General features: G+C 35.9%; 1 protein-coding gene across 2 annotated transcripts in view; it reads left to right on the forward strand.

Moving 5' to 3' along the window:
* Nipbl (Nipped-B homolog (Drosophila)) overlaps positions 1-25,433 on the forward strand; it is a 174,558-nt gene that overhangs the window by 123,474 nt on the left and 25,651 nt on the right. For both annotated transcript variants that reach the window (XM_005386212.2, XM_005386211.2), the window contains exons 22-32: positions 5,786-5,868; positions 7,081-7,213; positions 8,047-8,190; positions 15,944-16,033; positions 17,038-17,252; positions 17,365-17,467; positions 18,144-18,242; positions 18,338-18,484; positions 21,618-21,752; positions 22,468-22,566; positions 23,356-23,409. In XM_005386212.2, coding sequence (XP_005386269.1) covers positions 5,786-5,868; positions 7,081-7,213; positions 8,047-8,190; positions 15,944-16,033; positions 17,038-17,252; positions 17,365-17,467; positions 18,144-18,242; positions 18,338-18,484; positions 21,618-21,752; positions 22,468-22,566; positions 23,356-23,409 — 1,302 coding nt within the window. The remainder of the gene's footprint in view (positions 1-5,785; positions 5,869-7,080; positions 7,214-8,046; positions 8,191-15,943; positions 16,034-17,037; positions 17,253-17,364; positions 17,468-18,143; positions 18,243-18,337; positions 18,485-21,617; positions 21,753-22,467; positions 22,567-23,355; positions 23,410-25,433) is intronic.

The raw sequence follows: 25,433 nt of genomic DNA on the forward strand, positions 1-25,433 counted from the left end.
TATGTCTAACATCTTGCTTTATAAGTTTTGATTTCTTTTTAGTATAAAGTAGCGCTTTATGTCCCACTTTGTCCTTTTTCTTTGCATTCGTGTCTGAAATTATTGCACATTCTTTTCTGTATGGAACCACACTCCTGGCCACTGTGGTTCATTGGTTATTTTGTTTGAGATTGTTGTAAAAATAAGTTTTAAAAATTTAATTATAATTTTTTACATCTACTTTGAAATTCTCAATTTTAAAATAAAAATGTTTTCAGTGTTGTGTGAGTCGGCATAAATAAATAAATAAATAAATAAATAAATAAATAAATAAATAACACCCTCCTAAACAACCAGTGGGTCACAGATGAAATAAAGAACAAACTAAACAATATGTACAACTAAATGAGAGTGCAGATAGAACATACTGGAACTCATGGGACACAATGAAAGCAGGCCTAAGAGGGAAATTTATAGCAGTGAATTCTCACATCAGGAAAACAGAACGAGCACAAATAAACAGCCTAATGTTACACCTCAAGCTACTAGAAAAAAAGAGCAAGCCAAGCCCAAAGCCCACAGGGAGTAAATTATAAAGATCAGAACAGAAATTAACCCAATGGAGATCAAGAAAACAGTACAAAGAATTAATCAAAGAGTTGGTTCTTTGAAAGAATAAATAAAGTTGATAAAACCTTAGCTAACCTTGTCAAAAAAAAGGTTTCAAATTCATGCATTGAGGAATGAAAAGGTTGAAATCACCACCGATTCTGTGAAAATTTATAAGATCATCAGTACGTACTTCAAAAATCTTTACTCTCATAAGATGGAAAACACAGAAGAAATGGACATATTCCTAGATACATATGAATTATGAAGGCTTAAGCAGATATAAAAATTCTACATAACCCAATATTAGTGAAATCGAAAATGTGATTAAAAATTTACCAGCAGAGAAAAGCCCAGGTCCAGATGGATTCACTACTGAATTCTGCAAGAAATTTGGAGAAGATTTAACACCAATACTCCTCAAACTCTTTAATGAAATTGAAAGGGAAGCAATACTCCCTTAACTCATTCTTAGAGGCAAGTCTTACCCTACTACCAAAACCAGAGAAAGACCCAATCAAAAAAGAGAACTACTGGCCAGTCTCTGTAATGAACATAGATGCAAAAATCCTCAATAAGATACTACCAAACACAATTCAGCAAATCAAGAAAATTATACACCGTGACCAAGTGGGATTCACCCCAGGAATGCAGAGATACGTATGCAAATCAATAAATGAATTACAACATATCAACAGAGCCAAAGACAAAAATCACATGATCATCTCAATAGATGCACAAAAGGCTTTTGATAAAGTCCAGCACTTACTCTGATAAAAAAAAACCCTAGAGAAAATAGAAATAGATGGTCTTTATCTCAATCTGATAAAAGCCATCTATGACAAACCAACAGCCAACATCATACTAAACGGACAAAAACTGAAAACTTCTACTCTAAAATCAGATGTAAGACAAGGATGTCTGCTATCACCACTCTTATTCAGTATAGTTCTAGAAACATTAACCAGGGCAGGTAGATGAGAGAGAAGTAAAAGGAATTAAGAATAGGCAAAGAAGAAGTTAAGCTGTCATTATCGCAGATGACATGATACTGTACATAGAAGACTCCAAAAACTCCACCGAAGGGCTGGGGATATAGCTCAGTAGCATATGCACTTGCCATGAGTTCGATCCCGGTACCTAAAAAAAAAACAACAACAAAAAGTTGTACTTGTGCTTTGCCAGGCATGGTGGCGCATGCCTGTAATCCCAGCACTCGGGAGGCTGAGGCAGGAGGATCGTTGCGAGTTCGAGACCAGCTTGGGCTACAAAGTGAGCTCAAGACCAGCCTGAACTGCATAACGAGATCCTGTCTCAAAAAGACCAAAAAAACAAAACAAAACTCCACCAAAAGACTCCTAGAGCTAATAACCAAATTCAGTAACATAGCTGGATACAGAGTCAGTATTCAAAAATCAGTAGCATTCCAGTACACAAACACTAAACTCACTGAGAGAGAAATTAGAGAAACCATACCCTTCACTATAGCATCCAAAAAATGAAATATTAGGGGTCAGTCTAACAATGGAAGTAAAGGATCTACATATTGAAAATTATAGGTGGACATGATGGTGCATGCCTGTAATCTAAGCACTTGGGAAGCTGAGGCAAGAGGATTGCTGCAAGTTTGAGGCCAACCAGGGCTAGAAAGTGAGTTCAAGGACAGCCTGAACTGCAAAATGAGACCCTGTCTCAAGACAGACAAAAAAAAAAAAAATTACAGTACTCTCAAAAAGCAGATCGAAGAGGTTATCAAGATACCCCTTGCTCATGGGTTAGAAGAACCAACATAATGAAAAATGGCCATATTTCCAAAACATTATGTAAATTTCATGCAATCCCAATCAAAATACCGTTAACATACCTCACAGAACTAGAGAAAACAGTCCTAAAATTAATCTGGAAATAGAAGAGACCTAAAATAGCAAAGGCAGTCCTGGACAACAAAGGCAAGGCAGGAGGCATCATAATCTCTTACTTGGAATTATACTACAGAGGCTGGGGATTTAGCTCAGCAGCAAAGCGCCTGCCTGGCAAGCACAAGGTCGTGAGTTCAGTTCCCGGTACCGGAGAAAAACCAAAAAAGAGAAATTATACTACAAAGCTACTGTGATAAAATCAGCATGGTACTGACACAAAAATAGACGTCAGGACCAGTGGAACAGATTATAAGATGCAGACACAACTACAAACAAACACGCTCAGCCACCTTATCTTTAACAAAGGGACACAAACATGTTCAGTGGAAGAAAGATGGCCTCTTTAATAAATGGTGCTGGGAAAACTGGCTCTACATGCCAAAGACCAAAACTATACCCATGTCTATCACCATTCACTCAACTAAAGACCAAGTGGATCAAAGATCTAAATATTAAAACAGAAACACTAAATCTACTGGAAGAGAAAGTAAGTAGAAATCTTGAAGACATAGCGGATAGACAGAGACTTAATGAGTAAAACCCAAAATGCTTGGGAAACACTTCAAAGAATCAACAACTGGGACCTCATCCTATTAAAAAGTCTTTGCACATCAAAAGAAATCACCAACCGATTGAAAAGACAACCCACAGAGTGGGAAAAAATTTTAGCCAAATGTCCCTCAGACAAAGGACTTCTATCGAAACATATAAACAAGTGAAAAAAATCAGATCCCCCAAATTCAAATAACCAATCAAAAAATGGGCATCTGAGATGAATACATACTTCCTCAGATTTGCTATTTGTAAGTAACAAATATATGAGAAAATGTTCAACATCATTGGTCATTTGAGAGATGCAAATTAAAACAACACTGAGATTTCATCTCACCCCAAAATGAATGGCTGTCATCAAGAAATCAACTGATAACAAATGCTGGAGAGGCTGTGGGGAAAAAGGAACCCTTCTCCACTATTGCTAAGAATGTAGACTGGTCCAGCCACCATGGAAATCAGTGTGGAGATTCCTCAAAAATCTAGAATTAAAGGTCCCATTCGACCCAGTTATTCCTCTTCTACATATTTTCCAAAAAAAATTAAACATCATACCACAGCAATATATGTGTACGCATGTTTATAGCAGCACAATTTGTCATAGTAAAATCTTGGAAGCAATGCAAATGCCCATCAACTGAGGAATGGATAAAAAAGAGTTGTTATTTCTATACAGTGGAGTACTACTCAGCTATAGAATATCCTAAAGAAGGATTATAGAGAAATGGATGCAAGTTGGACCATACTCATAAGTGAAATAAATGAGACTTGTATGTGTAAGCATCATATTATCTCCCTAATGTAAGAAGCTGAAAGAGTAAACAAGATCCAGAATGTACAAAAGAAGCCAGGTGTGGTGGTGCACACCCATAATGCCAGCACTTGGGAGGCTGAGGCAGGAGGATTGTTGCAAGTTTGAGACCAGCCTGGGCTACAAAGTGAGCTCAAGGCCTGCCTTAGCTGCATAGCAAGACCTTGTCTGAAAAGGACAAAAAAAAAATTACAAAAGATATTATGAAATGTCAAAAAACGGTTCAAAAAGAAGGAGAAACTGAGATGGAAAGGAGAAAAGAGGGAAGGCAAAAGGAAAGGAAAAAATATATATATATATATGTACATATTCATTTACAAGATAAGGGCTGGGGATATAGCTCAGTAGCATAAGTGCCTGCCTGGCAATCACATGGTCCTGAGTTCAATTCCCAGTCCCCCCCCAAAAAATTATATTTACAAGATAAGATAGTTATGCTACTAATTGCCATTAATTCATTGAAAAGAAAGGTTTGTGCCTGTATTGTTTAATTTTTATCCCTATATTTTGTAATATGAGCAGTTATTTTGAAGATAACAATACACAATGTACTAACCATTGTTACTCTCCTACAATCTTATTTGGGAATTTTGTACCATTCTTTTTATTTTTTTTTTCCTTTAAAAAAAGATTAAAAATATAATTGTCTCTCAGCAAGAGTTCAAACAAAATAAGAATAGTTTTATCTATTCAGTTGTAGCCAAATATTAATGTGTTTAATACACAATAACTAGTAAAGAAAGTAAGTACTTTCTAAAAAGGTGAGATCTGCTTTGCCTCCCACCCGGTTCTGTTGTTCTCTCTCCCATCCTTCCTTATCCTTGGTAATCAGGATCATAAATACGTTTATCTCCTTCCTACATATCTAGCAATGTCGATTAGAATAGGATTATTTTGTTTTTAAATTTTACATAAATGATAGTGATACATTTATAACTTTTTTCACTGAACATGTATGTGTGTGAAATTCTTTTTGGCTTAAACACATGTAATGGAAGAACGTAGAGTTTCTTTAGATGTGTACATGGATTAACTTTGCTTGAAGTTGTCAATTTACTCGTTACTATTTCAGTTAACATTCCTATATTTTTATATTACCTAGTCCAATCATTGAAATTGTTCCATGTTTTATTTTGTGTTTTCCTGGTAAGTACTAGTGAGTTTGAGACCCTTTTCCTGGGTTTATTTGCCATTTAGGCTTCAGCTGCAAGTTTACTATTTACAGTTTATTCTTTAAATTTCTAAAGAAAGAGTTTTCCTCTGGATTATATTCCAGTGTTTCATAAACATTGAGGTTGGAATATTCTTTGTTTGGGTTGTTCGTTGTTTATTTGTGGTGCTGGGATTGAACCCAGTCTTCATAGGTGGTAAGGATGAGCTCTACAACTGAGCTTCACCTCAAGCCCTGAAGATGCTTTTTGTATATGTTCATTATATTTCTTCTTATTCTGAACTAGGTCATGATACGTGAACAGCTACATATATTTCTTACTGTTACGTATCTACCAATATTTTTATATTTATAAATTTTTTTTGTTGTTTCGTTTTGTTTTATGCCCCTGGGGATTGAACCCAAGGCCTTCACATTGACCTACATCCCCAGCCATTTTCTTACTTTTTTATTTTGAGACAGGGTCTTACTAAGTCACTAAACTACTCCTGCTGGCCTCAAACTTGTGATTGTTTTGCCTCAGCTTCTCAGAGTGCTGGGCTATTGCAGCTGTGCTTCACCATGCCTGGATTGTGAAGTTTTGAAATGTTTAGTATACCAATAGTGGTTTCTGTATTTTTATGTAAAAATTAGTCAAGTATTTAGTATTTAAATGTATTACCTCTATTCAGTAATAACATGGCAGTAGCAACTGAGCTAACTTGTTATTTCCTACATCTTTATGAATTACTTTCCTTATTCTAGGTTGACCAGGATGTTGTCATTACTAACTCCTATGAAACAGCTATGAGAACAGCCCAAAACTTTCTTTCCATCTTCCTTAAAAAGTGAGTAAAATTAACATAAATCTCAGTTTTATTTTCCACAGTACAGAGAGTAATTTATTTTGAAGAAAGATTAACCAACTTCTTAGCATAGTCAGTACCTTGAACTTGTCTCCTTGGTCCTTGACTTCCTGATTGTTAAAATCAGGCAATAAGAATATTTCTAAATCTCATTTTTATGAATTTGCTTATATTACACCCCAAATATTAAAGTACTAGATTAAAGTCATATCAGTTTCATCACTAGATTTTGGAGCATTTTACTTGAATAAAGTAGTTTGTGGCCAGATGTGATGATGCATGCCTGTAATCTTGCCATTCAGGAAGCCGAGGCAGGAGGATCACTGTGAGTTCAAGGCTAGCCTGGGCTACCTAGTGAACTCGAGGCTAACCTGTACTACACAGCAAAGCCCTGTCTCAAAAATAAATAAATAAATAGTGTGGATATTACTCAGTCTTTACAAGAATTTATTACTATCTAGATAGAAAGTCACTATTCATTTTTCAAAAGATATACTTGGTAAAGAGTTGTCTTAGTTGCTTTTCTCATTGCTGGGATAGAAATACCTGATACTCTGTGTTAAAGGAGGAAAGGGTTTATTTTGACTCACAGTTTGTAGAAATTTCAGTTCATAGTCAGCTGATTCCATGGAAGGGTGGCGTGGCAGACAGGCATGAGAGAGGAGATACAGTTCATTGCAGGTAAGAAAGCAGTAAAGTAGCAATGTGAGAAGCAGCAAGTGAGCACAGCAGCCCTCCTTCTGTCCCTAATATTTTATCCGGACTACACACACCTAGGGCAGGTAGCACTAACACCCAGGGGTGGACCTTACCATTATCCATACTAAGAACTACGCAAAACCAGTCAGTGGGCTAATTTAATAATCATGTATCCCTAATCCCAGCATTATACACTTAATTCCAGCATCACACACTCTAGATTCAGCCACCCCTGTAAAGCCTGTAACTACATGGGGCTTTGAGGGGACATCTAGACACAAGCCATAACAAGAATAATGTTAGTATTAATCAGTGAATTCTCTACAATTGAGGGAAAATAGAATTTGAAAAATAGATATATTTTAGACCATATTTTATTCAATGTACTCTTACATACCTTGTTACTGAATACAGAAGAAAGAAATCTTAGTTAACAGTCTTGTTAGTAGACATGTCATCTAAATGACATCCTCTTCATTATTTGTCTTTGAACAGATGTGGTAGTAAACAGGGTGAAGAAGATTACAGACCACTCTTTGAAAATTTTGTTCAAGACCTACTTTCTACAGTCAATAAGCCAGAATGGCCAGCTGCTGAACTACTCCTTAGTTTGTTAGGGAGACTGTTGGTAAGAGTATAGCATTTAAAGATTATTAGATTACTAGAAGACAACATAATGAGGATGTACTCTGATTCACAGATGATGAATTCTTTAAAAATGTGTAAGGAAATATGAAAATTGCATCTTTATTTTTGCATGTGCATAAGTGTACATTGTATTTTCAGTACCTTGTGGAAACCTTTAAAATGTAAATTTTAGTAGTTTCATTTCATTACATCAGAAAACAATGCTTTGAGTTTTTATTTGGTTTGGTTTGGCTTCATTGGGGGTATGATTTTATCTCCAAAGTGAGACATAAGTTATTATAGTTATGCATTACAAAGCATGAAACTATATGAACCCTTTGTCATGTAAGAATTTTTCTAAAACTGTATAGTACTTTTTAGTCCTTATGTAATATATTTGGGAAATGGAAGGAATTATGCTCTTTTATCTTTAAACTGCATTAGGACTTACACAGTTGTTACAAAGCTTTTGAGACTTTTTCTTGTGAACTAAAAAATGTTAGTGCTTTTCTGATATTATGGTGTTGCCTTGGCATCAGAGTTCCACCTTAGGAAATTCTTACTCAGTAATATACATTTTGTGCAAGCAAAAAAGTGGAGCCTATACTTCAGAAAGTTCCTATGCTAATAAGAAAGTTTAATCTTTTAAGTTTTAAGTAAATAAAAATGTTCAGTTTCCATGAAATTAGAAGGCAGAAATCACTGTATGGGACAGTACTAAAAGAAAATTTAAATTCCAAATAGTACAACATAGCTTTGGAATTTATGTGATAAATTTCTATGAAAAAAATGTTGTTATAAGTCTGTTAAATATAAAACTGTTTTGATGTTTAGGTTCATCAATTCAGTAACAAGTCAACAGAAATGGCTTTAAGAGTCGCATCTCTAGATTATCTTGGAACTGTTGCTGCACGACTGAGGAAAGATGCTGTTACAAGCAAAATGGATCAAGGATCTATTGAGAGAATTTTAAAGCAGGTATTGAAAGAAAAAATTGTAGGACTGCATAAAATTTAATGGCTTATGTAAATCCATAGTTTACTTTCTTTTCTGAACTACTGTTGTGAGTGCATTATACTATTTATGTTTGGTTTCACTGGGGATGTAGCTTAGTGGTAGAGTGCTTGCCTGCTATGCTCAAAGGCCAGAGTCAAATTGCCAGTACCACCAAAACAAAACAGAAGTTGTGTTTGGTCGTTAATATAAGTAATTTTATTTAAATCTTTGGTTTACTGAGATAGTGATTTAGCATGCCCAGATTGCTTTGTTCCTTCGAATGTTTTACATCTTTTTATATTGGAGAGGAGCTAGGAGGCTTCATATTAGTGTTCATCTTGGAAAAAGTATTTTATTGCTTCTTACACAGATATTCTTTTCTTTACAATATGGATGAGGTCTTAACACTCCTACCATTATATGGCTCCTTTTCTCATTTTCATGTTCCTCTGTCCATGTTGCTAGAAATGCATCAAATTTTCTTTTTACTAAATGTTTTCAAATAATTTCAGCCTTCTAGAAAAGTTGTAAGAATAGTACAAAAATACTGCCATAAACCCTTTACTCCATTTCCTCAGTTCCTTTTTTTTTTATATTTTAAAATACAGAAAAATATATTTATTTAAATAGCTAATTCAGTATTTTATGTATTTTCACTTCTTTTTGCAATCTCATTTATTTTTTTTTAAGAGTAAAAGAAGGATAACATAATAATAGGAGGGGCTTACCAAATTACAAAGTGGTAGGAAATTATCAATGGTTATTGTTTTACATATTGTTATCTATAAGGTAGTTTCTCAGGAAAAAAAATAGACAAATGATAGTGAGTTACAGACAAAAGAGGTAGGAGATTATCAATAGTTGTTGTACTACACTTAGGTATCTTCAAAGTGGCTTCTAAAGAATATAAATAGAACTATATTTGAGTGACCTACTGAATAATCATTCAATAATTCTCAATGGTTGTTGTAGGAAACACATAATGATAAACATGGATCCATTTATGAAATAGGATAGGAACAATACAAACATTAGAGAGTTATGGATAGATTAGTAGGAAAATATCAATGACTGCTGTAATACATGGTGGTATCTTCAAAGTGGTTTCTCAGGAAGACAGAGATACACAAGAAGGATCTAACAAGTAGTTACAGCCTAAGGGTTGTCAAAAATCAAGTGAGCCGTCTGGGGCGAAAGCCATTTTTTGTAGTGTTTTCTCTCCAGCCTCCCATCGCATTGGGACCCCACAACTAGTTAGTGTCCTCTCCCCAACTGTCAGCACAGGCAGCAGGAATCCTATTGCAGACTTCTCCAGAGCTCCACCATAGCCTGTACTGTCAGGGGAAGAATGGCTTCCAATGAGTCTCTGCAGGTATTGTGCAAGGTCCTCCTAGTTTACCGCTTCCGAGCGGCTCTCATGACGCCAGTCCACTGGACCTCTGACTCCGTGGGCTTAGTCTGCATTCTCATGTTCTCTGAGTCCTTGTTCAGCAGCTGCTCCTCCGCTGGCTTGGGACCTTTCTGGTTCTCAATGGCAGGAGCAAGAGTGGCCCGTTGTATGGCATGTGTTCCCAGGGGTTGTTCAAAGTTTGAATTATTCACACACATCCGTGGGTGGGCAACTGCAGTCGGTGCATGGTGGGCCAATTGTGTCACTGTTTCTCTGTGTCATGATAGATCTCAATTGAGCGACGGTGGCCGGCCTATGGGCTGGCGCACAACAGCGCTCGCTACCGCATGGCTCCCCATGCACTGGGGGCCCTCCCTCTGGGGGCCTACGAGGCAAGAAGCTAGCCAGCCGGAAGACCGGCGCTCCCCACCCGTGGCTCCCTGTGCACCGGAAGCCCTCCTTCCAGGGAGCTACGAGGCCCAGAGTGAGCCGCCGGTCCGAAGACCGGCGCTCCCCGCCCGAGGCTCCCCGTGCACCGGGGGCCCTCCCTCTGGGAGCTATGAGGCAGGCAGCTAGCCAGCCCGAAGACCGGCGCTCCCCACCCATGGCTCCCTGTGCGCCGGAAGCCCTCCTTCCGGGGAGCTACGAGGCTGGGAGTGAGCCGCCGGTCCAAAGACGGGCGCTCCCCGCCCGAGGCTAACGGTGCGCCAGGGGCCCTCCGTCCGGGAGCCACGAGGCAGGAAGCTAACCAGCCCGAAGACCGGCACTCCCCACCCATGGCTCCCTGTGCACTGGAAGCCCTCCTTCCGGGGAGCTACGAGGCCGGCCAGGAGTGAGCCGCTGGTCCAAAGACCGGCGCTCCCCGCCCAAGGCTCCCATGTGCCGGGGAGCCTCCCTCCGGGAGCTACGAGGCAGGAAGCTCTCCTCAGTTCTTGACAGTTAATGACATGTGCTTTATCATTCTCTTTCAAAATACACATCTGTATATGTTCATGTACATTTAAAAAAAATTTTTTTCTGAACCATTTGTAGTTCCCCTTTGCCCCCTAAATTCACAGTGGTTTTCAAGATATCTTTCCTGGAGCAAGGTAGCAGCAATACTAACATGATTTTGTTTCTTGTTAAAAATGTAAATTCTTAGACTCTTCCATGGATCTAGTGAGTCAGAAATTCTAGAAGTTGGGCAGTCAGGTTTAACAAGTCCTCTAGGTTAATTATGATGAAGGCTGAAGTTTGAAAACTGCTGCTTAAATATTTCTGCAAGCAGAAGTTCTTACTTTAAATATCCATAGTACAAACATGAAAAGCAAAAAATAAACTCCTAATAATTTCTGTTCTGTTTAGTAGGTAAATAATCAGTTGTCATTACCATTTTAATGCTCAAATTGTCCCAGATTGAAGAAAGTCCCATTAAGCTGACTTTTATGTCTTTTTGATGCATTCCCATTTTTCTCTGAAGATTTTTGTACTTTTTGGCACCGTAAAGTTTTTCAGGGATATCAGTTACTTTCTCTCCCCCAGCCATGGGATCAGCTATTTCACCAAAGAATTTTGGTTGTTTTATTAGGGAATGATAATGTAGAGACCAAGGTGTAAGTGGTATGTGACCTTTTATTTTGCTTTGCTTTGCTTTGCATGTTTTGTTTTGTTTTGTTTTGTTTTGTTTTGTTTTGTTTTGTTTCGTTTTATGAGTGCTAAGGTTTTTAACCCAGTTGTGGAGCATGATACGCAAGTTCTCTGCCACTGAACCACACCTCCAGTCTTCTTTTTTTTTATTTTTTATAAAATAAAGTTTCTTGAAAAGCAATTGTACTTCCTAATTTATGGTGACAAACAAAAATAAAAGACATCATTTATAAGAGTATTAAAATATGAAATAGTGATAAATCTCACCAAAAATTTACAAGACCTATATACAGAAAACTAGAAAACATTATAGAGAAACTGAAGATTTCAAGAAATATTTTAAGGTGAAACACTTGAAGAGACAGTTTTTCAAAAACTGATGGAATAATCTAGTGAAGATTCCAGGTTTTTTAAATTGACAGGCTTTTCTAAAATTGATATGAAAATCCAAAATACTTGAAATCATTAAAACAGTTTTGAAAAGGAAGAAATACTTTGGAAGGCTAATATGGCATTATTTCCAGAATTAATATATATTTATAACATCTTACTCTTTCAACTTTTCACACTACGGAGACTGGATGCTTACACGTATAGGTCTGATTTATTTCACCTATGAGTATGGTCCCAAGTTGCATCCATTTACCTATAAAAGTCACCAGTTTATCCTTTTTTGTGGCTGAGTAATACTCCATTGTATAAAAAGACCAGATCTTTTTTATCCATTCCTCGGTTAATAGGCATTTGTTTCCAAGATTTTGCTATTACAAATTGTGTTGCTATAAACATGGGTGCACATATATCACTTTAATACGATGTTTTTAATTCTTCTGGGAAAATACCCAGAAGCATAATAGCTGGGTCAAATAGGACCCCTCTAATCCTAGTATTTTTGAAAAATCTTCACACTGATTTCCACAGTGGTTGTACCAGTCTACATTCCCACCAACAGTGGAGAAGGATTCCTTTTTACCCACAGCCCCTCCAGCATTTGTTATTGGTTGATTCTTGATAACAGCCATTCTTTTTGGGGTAAAATGGAATCTCAGTGTTGTTTTAATTTGCATCTCTCAAATGACCAGTGATACTGAGCATTTCTTCATATCTTTGCTGTTTGTATTTCTTCATCAGAGAAGTGTGTATTCATCTCAGATGCCCATTTATGGATTGGATCTCTAAATTTGGGAGGTCTGATTTTTTCTGAGTTCTTGTATGTTCTCAATAGTAATCCTTTGAGGAATAGCTGGCAAACATTTTTTCCCCACATTGTGGGTTGTCTCTTTACTCTGTTGGTAGTTTTTATAAGATAAGGTCCCAGTTGTTGATTCTTTGTGATAGTTCCTATGCAGTCAGGGTTTTATTCAAAAAATCTTTGTCTACACCAATGTCTTTAGCAGTTTTACCGATTCTGTCTTCCAACTCATTTAATGTTACCGTTTTAATATTTAGATCTTTGATCCATTTCAAATTTAGTTTACTGCATGGTGAAAGATATGGTTCCAAGTTTAATCTTCGGCATGTGCAAAGCCACTTTTTTCAGCACTTTTTATTAAGGAGGCTATCTGTCTTCCAGTGAATGTTTGGCACCTTTGTCAAAGATAAGGTGGCTGAGTATGTCTGGAGTTGTTTCTGAACAACCCCAGTCTTGACCTTCACCTATTTCTCAGAGTTGTCCTGGGAACTCTTATGCCACATATCACTGTGTAGATTGTATAACCTAGGGCAAGAATCATTTGTGAATATTTGTGGAGCTTTTAACACATAATTCCAAATTGCTTTTAGAAGTTTACAGTAAACCAGTTTATAGTCCTCTAACAAATTTCTGATTCATTTTCATCACACTCCTCAAAAATGGATTATTATAACCATCACATTCTTCTTAGATAGACTGTATTCTTAACTGTACATTTGGCTTTTCACCTGGTAAAGCTAGAACTTTAACCATGAACATGAGTATTAACTCGCAGTTCTGGATCTGTAATTCTTGACAGAACCTTTAGTCCTTTTCTACATCCAGACAGGTCAGTAGATCCCCACTGTGTATCTGAAATAAAGTAGTATTTTAATGTTAAGTATAAAAACTTTCTCCTCCGTGATGTTTGTCTTGGTTACTTTTCTCTCATTGCTGATACAAAATATCATATGCCCAGAATTAAGGAAAGAAAGGTTTATTGAGCTCACAGCTTGTGGAGGTTTGTGTTCATAATCAGCTAGCTCCAAGGCAGGGTAACACATGGCAGAGGGCAACAGTTAATGATGGCAGAAAACGCAAAAGCAACAAGAGCAAAAGGGGGAGAAGCCCAGAAGATTCTTTCTATCCTCTATATTGTATGAAGGCTGCCCACCTTAGGGTAGGTGTAGCACTCAACCCATAATCTCAGCACTAGACAATGAATTAATCATAAACTAGATTTAGCAGCGCCCATGACTGCATGAGGCTTTGGGGGGATATCTAGACATAAACCAACATTCCACCCCTGATACCCCAAGGACTCATGCACACACCTCTTTATGCAAAAGGCATTTATTCCATCTCTAAGAGTTGCCAAATTCCTAACAGTTTCAGCATTGCGGGAAAGTCCAAGTCCCAAGTCTCCTCTGAAATGTAAGACACTCTTAGGTGTGAGCCTCTGTACATATGAAAAGAAAGTTAAACACATACAACATTCGATGGCACAAGATAGACATTTCTACTCCAAAAGATACAAATGGTGATACAAAGGAATGAAACCAAAGCAAGTCCAACATCCAGCAGGGAAAACATTAAGTCCTATAGTTCCATGTGGAACATCCAAAACAGTCTGATAATTTGTGAGCTCCAAAGGCCTTGTGTGGCTCTGCCCCTATAGCACTTTTGGTGGTTTTAGCTCCCATGGCTTCTCTCTTAGGCCTGCGTTGCTCCCTCCTTGCAGCTTACCTTAGATGATCCATGTTCCTGGCTTTTCAAACTTTCTGAGGTCTCCACTGTACCTTTGGCTCCTCATTCATGGCTTCTCATAATGCCCTCTTAGGGGCATACTGCCCAGCCTCCCAGGCCTTCTGAAATCTAGATGCAATCTGTCTTAACCTCATAACTCTTGCATTTTGCATGCACCTAAAACCAGCACCAGCTTCCTCTTTATTGGCTGTAGGGATCGAGGGCCTGGATCAGTGGGCTTTCTGAATCCAGTTCTGAGGAACAAATTCTCTGTGCTGCTGCCATTCTGGATCTTGGTGCTGTGGCTGCTGCCATTCTGAAACCAGTATGGTTGCCACTGTTCTGGCATATGGTGTGACTGCCGCCATTCTAGACCATGGTGCTCTGCAGCTTTCTCCTCAAAGCAAAGTCTTGCACTTTTGCAGTTTTGAAGATGCAAAGGGTAGAGACTTGCTGCTTATACCCTCAGGCCATCTTTTCTAGTCTCGTGTTTCCTTCTCAGCAATCAAGATTTTCTCACCTCTACCTTTGCAGTCCACAGCTTTATTGGAGCTTTCTTTCTGGCCAAACTCAAAATGTTTTAAATCATTCAGCAGGGCTCTTTGCTCTTGATTCTCAAGGTAAATCTGGCTAAAAGCCCCCAACAATAGCCTTGCCAGCATCTCAACATTTGACAGCCTTGAAATTTTTTCAGCTGGTTTAATTAGTCTGCTGCCCTAATCTTAGTCTCAGGCAGAGTCTCTGGACATGAGCAAAATACAGACAAAGTTTCTGCCAAGCCATAACACACAACAGCCATGCAGTCCTTCCTAGCAGAAACCTCCCAAACCTGGTCTTTACTTGTGTGATTTCTTGCCTTCTGGTCTTCTGACCTCTGACCAGAATCTTCCATACAGAACAGCTTGAGGTATTGCAGGTCTGCTCCTTAGGCGACAACTCTGAACCTTTCCGAACTCTTCCAACAAGCCATTCCCAAAGGCTCTTGTACCACATGGTGTCAGGTATAGTCACAGCAACAACCACACTTCTCTGGTACCAAATTCTGTTTTGATTACTTTTCTCAATACCATATGCCCAGAATTAAGGAAGGTAAGATTTATTTAGCTCACAGTTTGTAGAGGTTTAGTCCATAATCAGCTGGCTCCAAGGCAGGGTGGCACATGGCAGAGGGCAGCAGTTCATGGTGGCAGAAAACAGCAAAAGCAACAAGAGCAAAAAGTGGACAAGCAGAGATAAGATCTTTTCTATCCCTTATATTGTATGTAGGCTACCCACCCTAGGGTAGGTGTGGCACTCACACACATAATCCCAGCACTAGACAATGAGTCAGTCACAAGCTCTAGGTTCAGCAGTCCCCATGACTGCATGAGGCTTGGGGACACATCTCGACACAAACCATAACAGTGTTCTTTTTGAATAATATCTTAAAGATATATATATATATATATATATATATATATATATACAGATAATAGTTTCTGTTAACAAGATTAAGTTTGGCAATCTCATTTTGAAACAAAGACAGTGGCAAGGGCTTCTTCCCTCTGAAGATTTAACGTATTATTCCGATCATTTTATGTCAGCTATGAGTTTTTTAAAAGAAAGATGACATATATTTTACAAAAATAAAGACAACCCCAGCTATGTTTATATTTTTCAGAAATCATATTTTCTTTCTCCCTTTTGTTTGTTGTCTTTTCATTTTTAATATTTATTAGTTTCTTTTCAGATTTGTCTTTATACCTAGATAATTTATTAAAACACACTAGAAATATCTCTTTTGCTTTTTATTTATTCTGTAGGTTTCAGGAGGAGAAGATGAAATTCAACAATTGCAAAAGGCATTGCTGGATTACTTGGATGAAAACACTGAAACTGATCCTTCACTAGTGGTAAGATTCTTTTCTCCCTTTTTTAAAAATAAATTGAGATTAAAAGAGAACTGGGAGTTAGCATGAAGAGGAAGTTATGTTTAGATTATAGATTTTTAAAACCAAGGGATCATCTGGTCAGAAAAGAATGGTTATGGGTTACTTTCTCTTATATGGAATTCTAGTTACAAACATTGTATACTGACTAAACTTGTGTGATAAGAGGAGTATTTGGTACTCTTTTCATATCTTACCTTTGAAACAAGGCTAAGTAATTGACATAGTGAATATAGGCCACAAGGTATGTAAGATAATCTGTTAGCATATTAAAAAACTCAAATTTTTATTTATAATTATTTTTAAATATAATTCCTAGCTGTTGTGCATCTAATATAATGTATCTAACTATTAGTATTACAGATAATGTATAAAAGTTACAAACTGTGTTAATGAACAATATGCATATATTAGGGTATTTATTTTAGGTTTTTACTGATGGAATAGGCAATTGAAAGAGATTGGAGACTAATAAATTATTGAGCCACATACTGCATGTTTTTAACCTGTATTGATGGAACAGATTTATAGGTGTACCTAAGTTTAAAACCATTTTAATGAGATGAGTCACAAAAATATGGCAAGATTTGAAACAGAGGGACTGTTTTACTTTCAGCATTTTATCCATTTGTTCTAAATTTTTATATTTGAACCTTTATCTGTCTTATTTTACATGTGATAAATCCTTGGTTAAATAGTTGATAGCAGTATTTTATACTCACTACAACTGTGTTTATTAAATCATCTTTTGATGATATTAAATATTTTAACAAAGTTACATATATAGTAAATTGCCCCTTGGGATATTCCAGATTTTTTAGCTTTCTTAAAACCTGTTTATATCTTAAAAATGGTTTTAAAGTAACCTGTAACATTTGCATTCTTGATTGTAAGCACTCTTGACTTTACTAATGAGTTGGAAATATTAGTGATTTCATCAAGTTCAAATTTATCTAATTTCTTTCCAGTTTTCTCGTAAATTCTATATAGCCCAGTGGTTCCGTGACACAACTCTGGAAACAGAAAAAGCAATGAAATCACAAAAGGATGAAGAATCATCTGAAGGAACACATCATGCAAAAGAAGTTGAAACAACTGGTCAAATTATGCATCGAGCTGAAAACCGGAAAAAGTTTCTTAGAAGCATTATCAAAACCACACCTTCTCAGTTCAGCACACTAAAGTAAGATCCAGAGTGAAAATATATTAGATAGCTAGATAGATGGACAGACATCTTTCTTTGATAAATATTTACCAAAAATAAATAAGTACAATTTAATGGCTTTTTGTTGCAGGATGAACTCCGATACTGTGGACTACGATGATGCTTGTTTGATTGTTCGATACTTGGCCTCTATGAGGCCGTTTGCCCAGAGCTTTGATATTTATTTAACACAGGTAAGAGCAGCCAGAATTTCTTATACAGTGAGGTTGATTTTTCTGATTGTGGATGCTTAGAGAATAATGTATGATATTTGTATATTGTTGAACACAGATATTTAAAAGACTGGGCTGGGATATAGCTCAGCAACACATCACCTACCTGGCAAGCACAAGGTCCTAAGTTTGATTTGCAGTAGTGAAAAAATAAAATAAAATATAAGTAGCATTTGTTTCTGTATTCCACATATGTTAAAATATCCTTGTTCTACATGTCTTTTACATATTGATTCTTGTTTTACAGATAAATGCATATATATCTGTATGAATACACATATACAATATGTTATAAGTAGAGTGACATTATAAAAAATATATTATTATCAAATTACATTTAAAAGATACTAAGTATACTTGGTTAAAGTTGCACGTCACAAAGTTTTAGTGGGGCTACAGGTTCTTGAAAAGAAGACAGCAGGATATTTGAGAATGCCAAGATACAGGGGAGACCTCAAAATATAGACTGCCTAGTTTACTACATGCACTAATCTTAAAGTAAGGTGGTGGATCTTTTTCTCACTTATATACAAATCCAAAGAAGGTAAATATTGGTTGCTTTATACATATTTATGCCATATTTTGTTAGATTTTATATATTCAAAAATTTATGAAAATGTCAATGTTTGCTTGACAGATACTACGAGTTCTTGGTGAGAATGCAATTGCTGTTCGAACAAAAGCCATGAAGTGTTTATCTGAGGTTGTTGCTGTTGACCCCAGTATTCTAGCAAGGGTAAAGAGAGCAAAATAATTCTTACTTGTGTTTTTTAGTCAAATTAAAATACTAGCTTTATTTAGTATAAAATGTATTTTCTTCCTTTTTTTTAGCTTGATATGCAGCGAGGAGTTCATGGACGATTGATGGATAACTCTACCAGTGTTCGTGAAGCAGCTGTGGAATTACTAGGTCGATTTGTCCTCTGCCGACCTCAGCTTGCTGAACAGTATTACGATATGCTGATTGAAAGAATATTGGTATGATTTTTGATTTTAGTAATGTTTCCTGAGTATATTTTGCCTTTTCAGTATCACATCTTGTTTTAAAATGTTAGGCTAGGAAAATACAATGGAATTAAGTTCATGAACTCAGGTACCATTGGGTATATGTCATTTATATATTTATCCTTCCTAATGTATAGCAGCCTTCTAAAGAAGAATATGCTTTCAAGAGATGTTCTACTCAATGTCATAAAGCAAATCATAGGCAAAACTGAATTCCTATTTTCAGAAACTATGATTTCAGTTTACATTGGGTAAATGATATGAATTAATGGATTAATTATTTTGACTGAGACCTAGAGTAATTATATATGTATGTACATAAACAATAATAATTATCTTAGTAAGATATAAGTGAACATTGGTATTAAAAACATTTTGGAAGAAATAAAACGAACATTTTTGGATCTTTTATGTGATTCCTTAAAGCTGAATTACAACAAGCTCAGATACCTACCAGTTAAGCCAAAAAGCTACTTGAAGCTTAAGAACAAACTTAAGAAAGACTGTTACAGGATATTTTTTTCTTATATGTCATAGGATTCTCTGGCTCTGAAGCATTTTCCTGGAAAATAAAAGAAAGCATTGACATAGGAAATAACCATAGACTGTCCTCACCATCCAATTGCAGACATACTGACTTATAGAATTCAGTACAAATGCATCTGTGCACAAAATTTAGGTATTCTTGTAAAGACAAGCTTTTTATTACCATTAGCGTATCACAATATTTGTGTGGCTAAGAATTACAGAGTAGTTTTTAGCCTCACCTAGGTGTAGAATCTTCTTTGACATGTGAACAATTTAAGAAAGGACAGAAGAATTTTTCCCTTTTAGTGCTTCAGTTCGGTTTTTTTTGGTTTTTCTCCGGTACCGGGAACCGAACCCACGACCTTGCGCTTGCCAGGCAGGCGCTTTGCCGCTGAGCTAAATTCCCAGCCCCTGCTTCAGTTCGTTTTTAAAAGTGAAGAATATAGGTGGGTATAGTGGCTCATGCCTGTAACCCCAGCACTTGGGAGGCTAAGGCAGAAAGACCATAGCTAGTTAAGGTCTTTCTGGGCCAGCCTGGGCTACATTGTGAGTTCAAGACCACCCTGAACTACATCGCAAGACCCTGTCTCAAAAAAAAAGAAAAACGAGGCTGGGGATTTAGCTCAGCGGCAAAAGCGCCTGCCTGGCAAGCGCAAGGTCGTGAGTTCGGTTCCCGGTACCGGAGAAAAACCAAAAAAAAAAAAAAAAAAACAAGTGTGAAAGATACAATCAACATGATTCCCAAATAGCTAGTGAACTGTGAGAGAGTTAATCCTGCCAAAATGTCCTAAAATGTTTGCAGGACTACTAAACTGCACATTAGGAGTTGATAATGTTACAAAGTTAAATCCCTGATATTTTTATGTTCTTTAAAAATTCTTTAATATGAAAATTTATAGCGTTAGAAATGCTACAAGGAACACTCATGTACTCACCTACATACTTCATTTACATGTTTTGCTAAATTGTTTTAAATTCAGTTATAAGCATTTTACTATTTCTCCAATGATACTTCAGTGTATAGCACCACCAAAGAAAGATGTTGTTTTATATACACAAAACCATTATGTTACTCAACTATGTTAATACTGTATATATCATTTAATATATGTCTCACATTCATCATAGGGAAAACCTGTTCCTCTTTTTTTTCCCCCATTGCCTCTCCTCCTTTCAGCCCCTCTTTCCCTCCTTATTTACAGAGCTTTGTTTCCATTTTATCCCTCTTTTTTCATTTTTTCCCTTTTTCCCTTTCTTCCTCCCCCCTCCCTAGTTTTCCTTCCCTTACCAAAAATTTCTTCCTATTTCATAATTCCTATTATACATTTTGGTTCTTATTTACACTTTGAGTTTCTCACACCAGAGAAATAATGTGATATTTACACATGTGTGTCAGATTTATTTCACGTCTAAAGGTCCACCTATTTAGCTATAAATGTCTCAATTATAGCCTTATTTATGGCTAATACCCCCTTGTATAAAAAAAAAATATTTTTTACCCATTCATCAGTTGATGAACCTCATGGTTTCAATTGTTTCTTTGTTTCTCCCATTTCCTGTAAGCCATAAGTTAGTGTCAAAGATTTTTTAGGTTTATGTTAAGTATTTTCCTGAGTATACTTTATTGATAATATAGTTGTCCCTCACTATATCACAGTTCACTTATTGCTCCTTCACTGTATCACAGGAGTTTTAAAAAATATATCTAATTCTGTATCAGAACGTTTTCACTGTATTGTGGGATTTTGTGGTATGTAGGTATTTATATAATATTTATGATTTAATTATTTTTTCCTAAAAAATTTAAAACTATAAGAAATATTAAAATGTTAATTCAGATATATTGAAAGAATATTAAATTGAAATAAAACAGTATGTGTCTCATCAGCAGATGAATACCATACTGTACACAATGGGAAATGCAGTACGCCACTACTGCTTGTGCAAGTTTGCCAGTGTAAGGTTGTATATGGCCCACTGTTGGTTGATGGAATGGAGGGTGACCAACCACAGCACTGTGTTCTGTATCCTGGGCACTGATTGGCTCAGTGACCATAGTAGCATCAGTCAGTTTGCTGTCCTGCACTGTGCCCATACATTCAGCATCTCTCCTTGTCCACTTCACACAAGTACCCATATAGAATTTTACATGTTGTTAAAATTGCATAGGTTTAAGAGTGTAGAAAGTGTTTGAGTGTATGAATTGCTTATGAGTGTGGGAAATGTTAATAAAAGACTGGGAAACGTTTATAGGAGTGTGGGAAGGGTTCATAAAGCCTTAAAATATATGTAAATAATAAATGTAACGCTGCTGCTTCACAGGTTTTCACCTGTCACGGGGGGAGGAGGGGTGGTTCCTCTGGAATGTAACTCCTGCTATAGGTGAGAGATCACTGTACTTCATATGCTGTTGAAGTGCCATACACTATTCTAAAAATTTTATGTTTATTATCTGATTTAATTCTGACGTTTATTTTCTAGTTTTGTGTCCAGTGGTAAATTATTTCATTTTACTAGACTTTATACATTTTAAGCATCTCAATTTGTGTAACACTTGAAAATAACTCTCTGTTTTTAGGATACTGGTATCAGTGTCAGGAAAAGAGTAATAAAGATTCTAAGAGACATCTGTATTGAACAGCCAACATTTCCAAAAATTACAGAAATGTGTGTAAAAATGATTCGAAGAGTCAATGATGAAGAGGGTATTAAGGTAAGATGAAATAGTATAAAGGTTATTTTTCTGTTCATTTCTTGTCATTTAGACATTGCATTCTACCCAAAAAATTTATCATCACATTAAAATTATTTTTATTTCCAAATGGTGTGGGCTACATTTTCTAAATTAGTAAATAAATACCTTAACAGTTGAGTCTTAAATTCATGATTAATTTGGTTTTCCTTTTTAAGTTCAACAAACAGTGTAAAAGCAGTAAAACTGTAAATTTGATCAACAACAGGAAGGGTATATATGCTACTCAGAAGTTTGAGGCTAGATGAAGTATCACCTAAATTACTAAAAATCTTTACCAAATTGAAAAAGTTTATAGTTTTGAGAAACTAATTATTTTAGGTGGGTTGGTTTGTTTGTTTGTTTGTTTGTTTTTTGATGGGGGAGGTACCAGCGACTGAACCCAGGGTCTTCATACACTGAACTATATCCCAGCCCTTTTTATTTTTCATTGAGGCAGAGTTTCACTAAGTTTCCCAAGCAGGACTTGAAGTTGAAATCCTCCTGCTTTTACTTCCCAGAGTGCTGGGAGTGTAGACTTGCGCCACAATGCCTAGCAACTGGTGAGGAAATTTATACAGAAACTACAAGTAATTTGTGTTTTGGCTAGTTATATTTTTGTGTTGGGCTCTAATGAAAATTAGGGATTGAAAATTTGCCATATTTGTTGTAGTTAATTTGAATTTTTTTCTTCTAGAAATTAGTAAATGAAACATTCCAAAAACTGTGGTTTACTCCAACTCCACACAACGACAAAGAAGCGATGACAAGGAAAATTTTAAACATCACTGATGTGGTAAGAACAGAAACAAGTCTTGGGGCCACTTTGGATGCAAACTTAATAGAGGCTACTTCATTTTATGAAGGAAGAGAGAGATGTAATGAGATATTTAGTTAAATCTGAACATTAATACTGGTTCCCTAACTTCGTATTTCTGGTGTTCCTCAAAGGATATAAGTAAGATGAGGTTGATGTTTTCTCATAGTCCAAATTTTTGGCATTCACCAGTGTAGACACTGATGAGATCCTAGTCCTCCAACAGAGATCAGAAACAAATATATAAGTAGCCCATGGGGAATAAACTGTAAACACAATGATTTTTCTACCTTTTTTAGAAAATATGAATTTAGATTATTATTATTATTATACACACAAACTATTGTTTTATTTTTATTTAGAGTACTTTTTATGCTTTGAAAAATTTTATAAACGCAGTTTCATGATCCTTCTACATTTCCAGTAGTATCTTAAAGTCTACCATCGAAAAAGATTGAGACAGTATTTTTGTTTTTATTGTTTAGACTTCACATGCTTTTGGTAGTGGGATTTAAATTATTTTTCAAAATTTGGTACCATAATAATCCTCAGTATATGAAACTAACTTCTTTAATGTTTTCCAAGGTATTTTTGGAATGAAATCCTATAACACTGGCAAATGCTTTTACTGAAAAAAAATTTTACTTTAAAAATAAGGTATTTAACTCAGAAAACTAAGGCATGTGCTTCAGACTACACAAAAACAAAAGTATATTTTTAAAAGCAAATTTCTACCTTTGATAGTTTCACTGCCTTTTTCACTATTAGGTTGCAGCATGCAGAGATACAGGATATGACTGGTTTGAGCAGCTTCTTCAAAATGTGAGTGTTTTGATATCTCATAAAATGAAACTTAATAGAAAGTTAGTTCTTCATAGACTTTACAATTTTGAAAACCTCTTCAGTTCTTTGTTAAGTATTTGTCTTTGGTAGCAGAAATTTTTTTCAAATATTTTTATTAATTTTGCTATTTAATAAATTTCTCAATTGACTGTTTAAAAGTTTTCTGAATCACTGATTGAAATTCTTCTTCCCTTCCTCTCAATAATGTTTTTATCTTATTCCTTTAATCTATATGAGACGGAGATTTATAAAAAAAATATAGATTGCATTAAATATATAATTACATTATTTGTCATGTTATAAAATATATAGAATTTCCTTTAATAGTACAGAATTAAACAACAGTGTATTTTTTAAAGTTTCATGAATGGAAATGCTTATCCTTATACATTTTTAATTTATTTTAGAAAATTTCAACTAAAAGTATTTATTTGCTTTAAAAGTTGTCAACATTTTTTAAGTCTTGTTTTTATCTATCCTTCCCCCATCCTGGGTGGGAGCATTTGCTGTAATATTTTAAAAACAATATTCAGACTTTATGTCAGTCTACCCATAAACAAGTTAGTGTCTGTCTTTAAGAGATAATGACAACATACCATTTTTGTCAAGATAAACAACAACATATTCCCTGTATGTTCACATCTATCAATGTTCACTTTTGGCCAACTCACTCAAAAAATGTATTTACGGTTTACAGTTGCTGTGATTGACATAACCCTTAGGCCTTTCAGTCAGTAAGAGTTGGCCCATTACCTGCTATTTCTGTGCCACTTGTGTGTTTTCCTCCAGATTGTCCCATGTTCTGGATTTCTTTGATCTCTTCTAGGGCCATTGAAATTGTTGCTGTACCTACCTTTTCTCCTGTGAATATTTGGTTAGATCTGGAGGCTTAATAAGATCAAATTGGATTTTTAGGTTAGGGGACACAAATACTTCATAGGTGTTGTCGAATGTCATACTGCATCACGTCAAGAGGCATTTGACATCTGTCCTGTTTTTAGTGATTTATCTTTGAGTTTAGGTGTTGTCACCCTAGTGCCTCTGTATAAAGTTTTTCCATTTTGGTGGATTATTGCCTAGATCCATTATTTCCATTAAAAGTTATAATTCTAATTAGTTTATTATGTATTAGTTGAAGTTTTTTCTTTAAAAAGAACCATAAAGATTTTTTCCCCTAATTATTTGATTCCTATGAAAATACTGTTTGTACAAAAACAGTAGGAAAAGCACTTGATTCCTTTTCATTACTACTTATCAGTCTTCAAAATGAGTTTTATCAGACTTCAGATGAAACCAATGAATTTGTTCATTTTTTAGCATCAGTGTGAACTGGAAGACTTCCATGTATATGATGTTTTAATGAATCACAATTATGATTCTTTTTGACATTCAAATTGTCCCCCTTGTGTTCATTAGAGAATATTTTATTAGTTTTTGTAATCAAACCCACATAGGTAAGACCTTACATATTTAATAGAGTGTGTTACCCCTGTGCAAATGGTAAAAAAACTTAGCATTTCTAGACCAAAATGACCATTAATTTCTGTACAGTGCCAACTGAACATGGTAAACTTCATACTTTTCCCAAAGTTTATAGCACAGCTAAAGTTACCAAAAATTCTATTATATATATACATAAGAGAGAGACCAACTGACCAACCTACCATAATAGCAGTATGTTATGCATCAATAGCAGCATCCTTTTGATAGTACTGTAGAACTCGTCCATAGCCTGTTTTCTGGCATATGTACATCTGTCACAGATTTACCCTATACATTTCTGCCCCAATGTAAAATTAGCCATTTTCCCAGAGCCTTCATAATAATTAGTTGGAATAATCTAGGTGGATTATTGTGGATGTGGATGTTCATTGCTGATCATTGTAGCTGTGGACATTTTCAGAGGATAGAACTAGAAATATGTACTTGGTTCCACCACCACCCTACCCCATAGTGCTAGGGATTAAACCAGGAGCCTTTGCACTGAGCTAGGAGTTACATCC

This window comes from Chinchilla lanigera, unplaced genomic scaffold (assembly GCF_000276665.1).
Source record: "Chinchilla lanigera isolate Chin_1 unplaced genomic scaffold, ChiLan1.0 scaffold00025, whole genome shotgun sequence".
Taxonomy (NCBI): domain Eukaryota; kingdom Metazoa; phylum Chordata; class Mammalia; order Rodentia; family Chinchillidae; genus Chinchilla; species Chinchilla lanigera.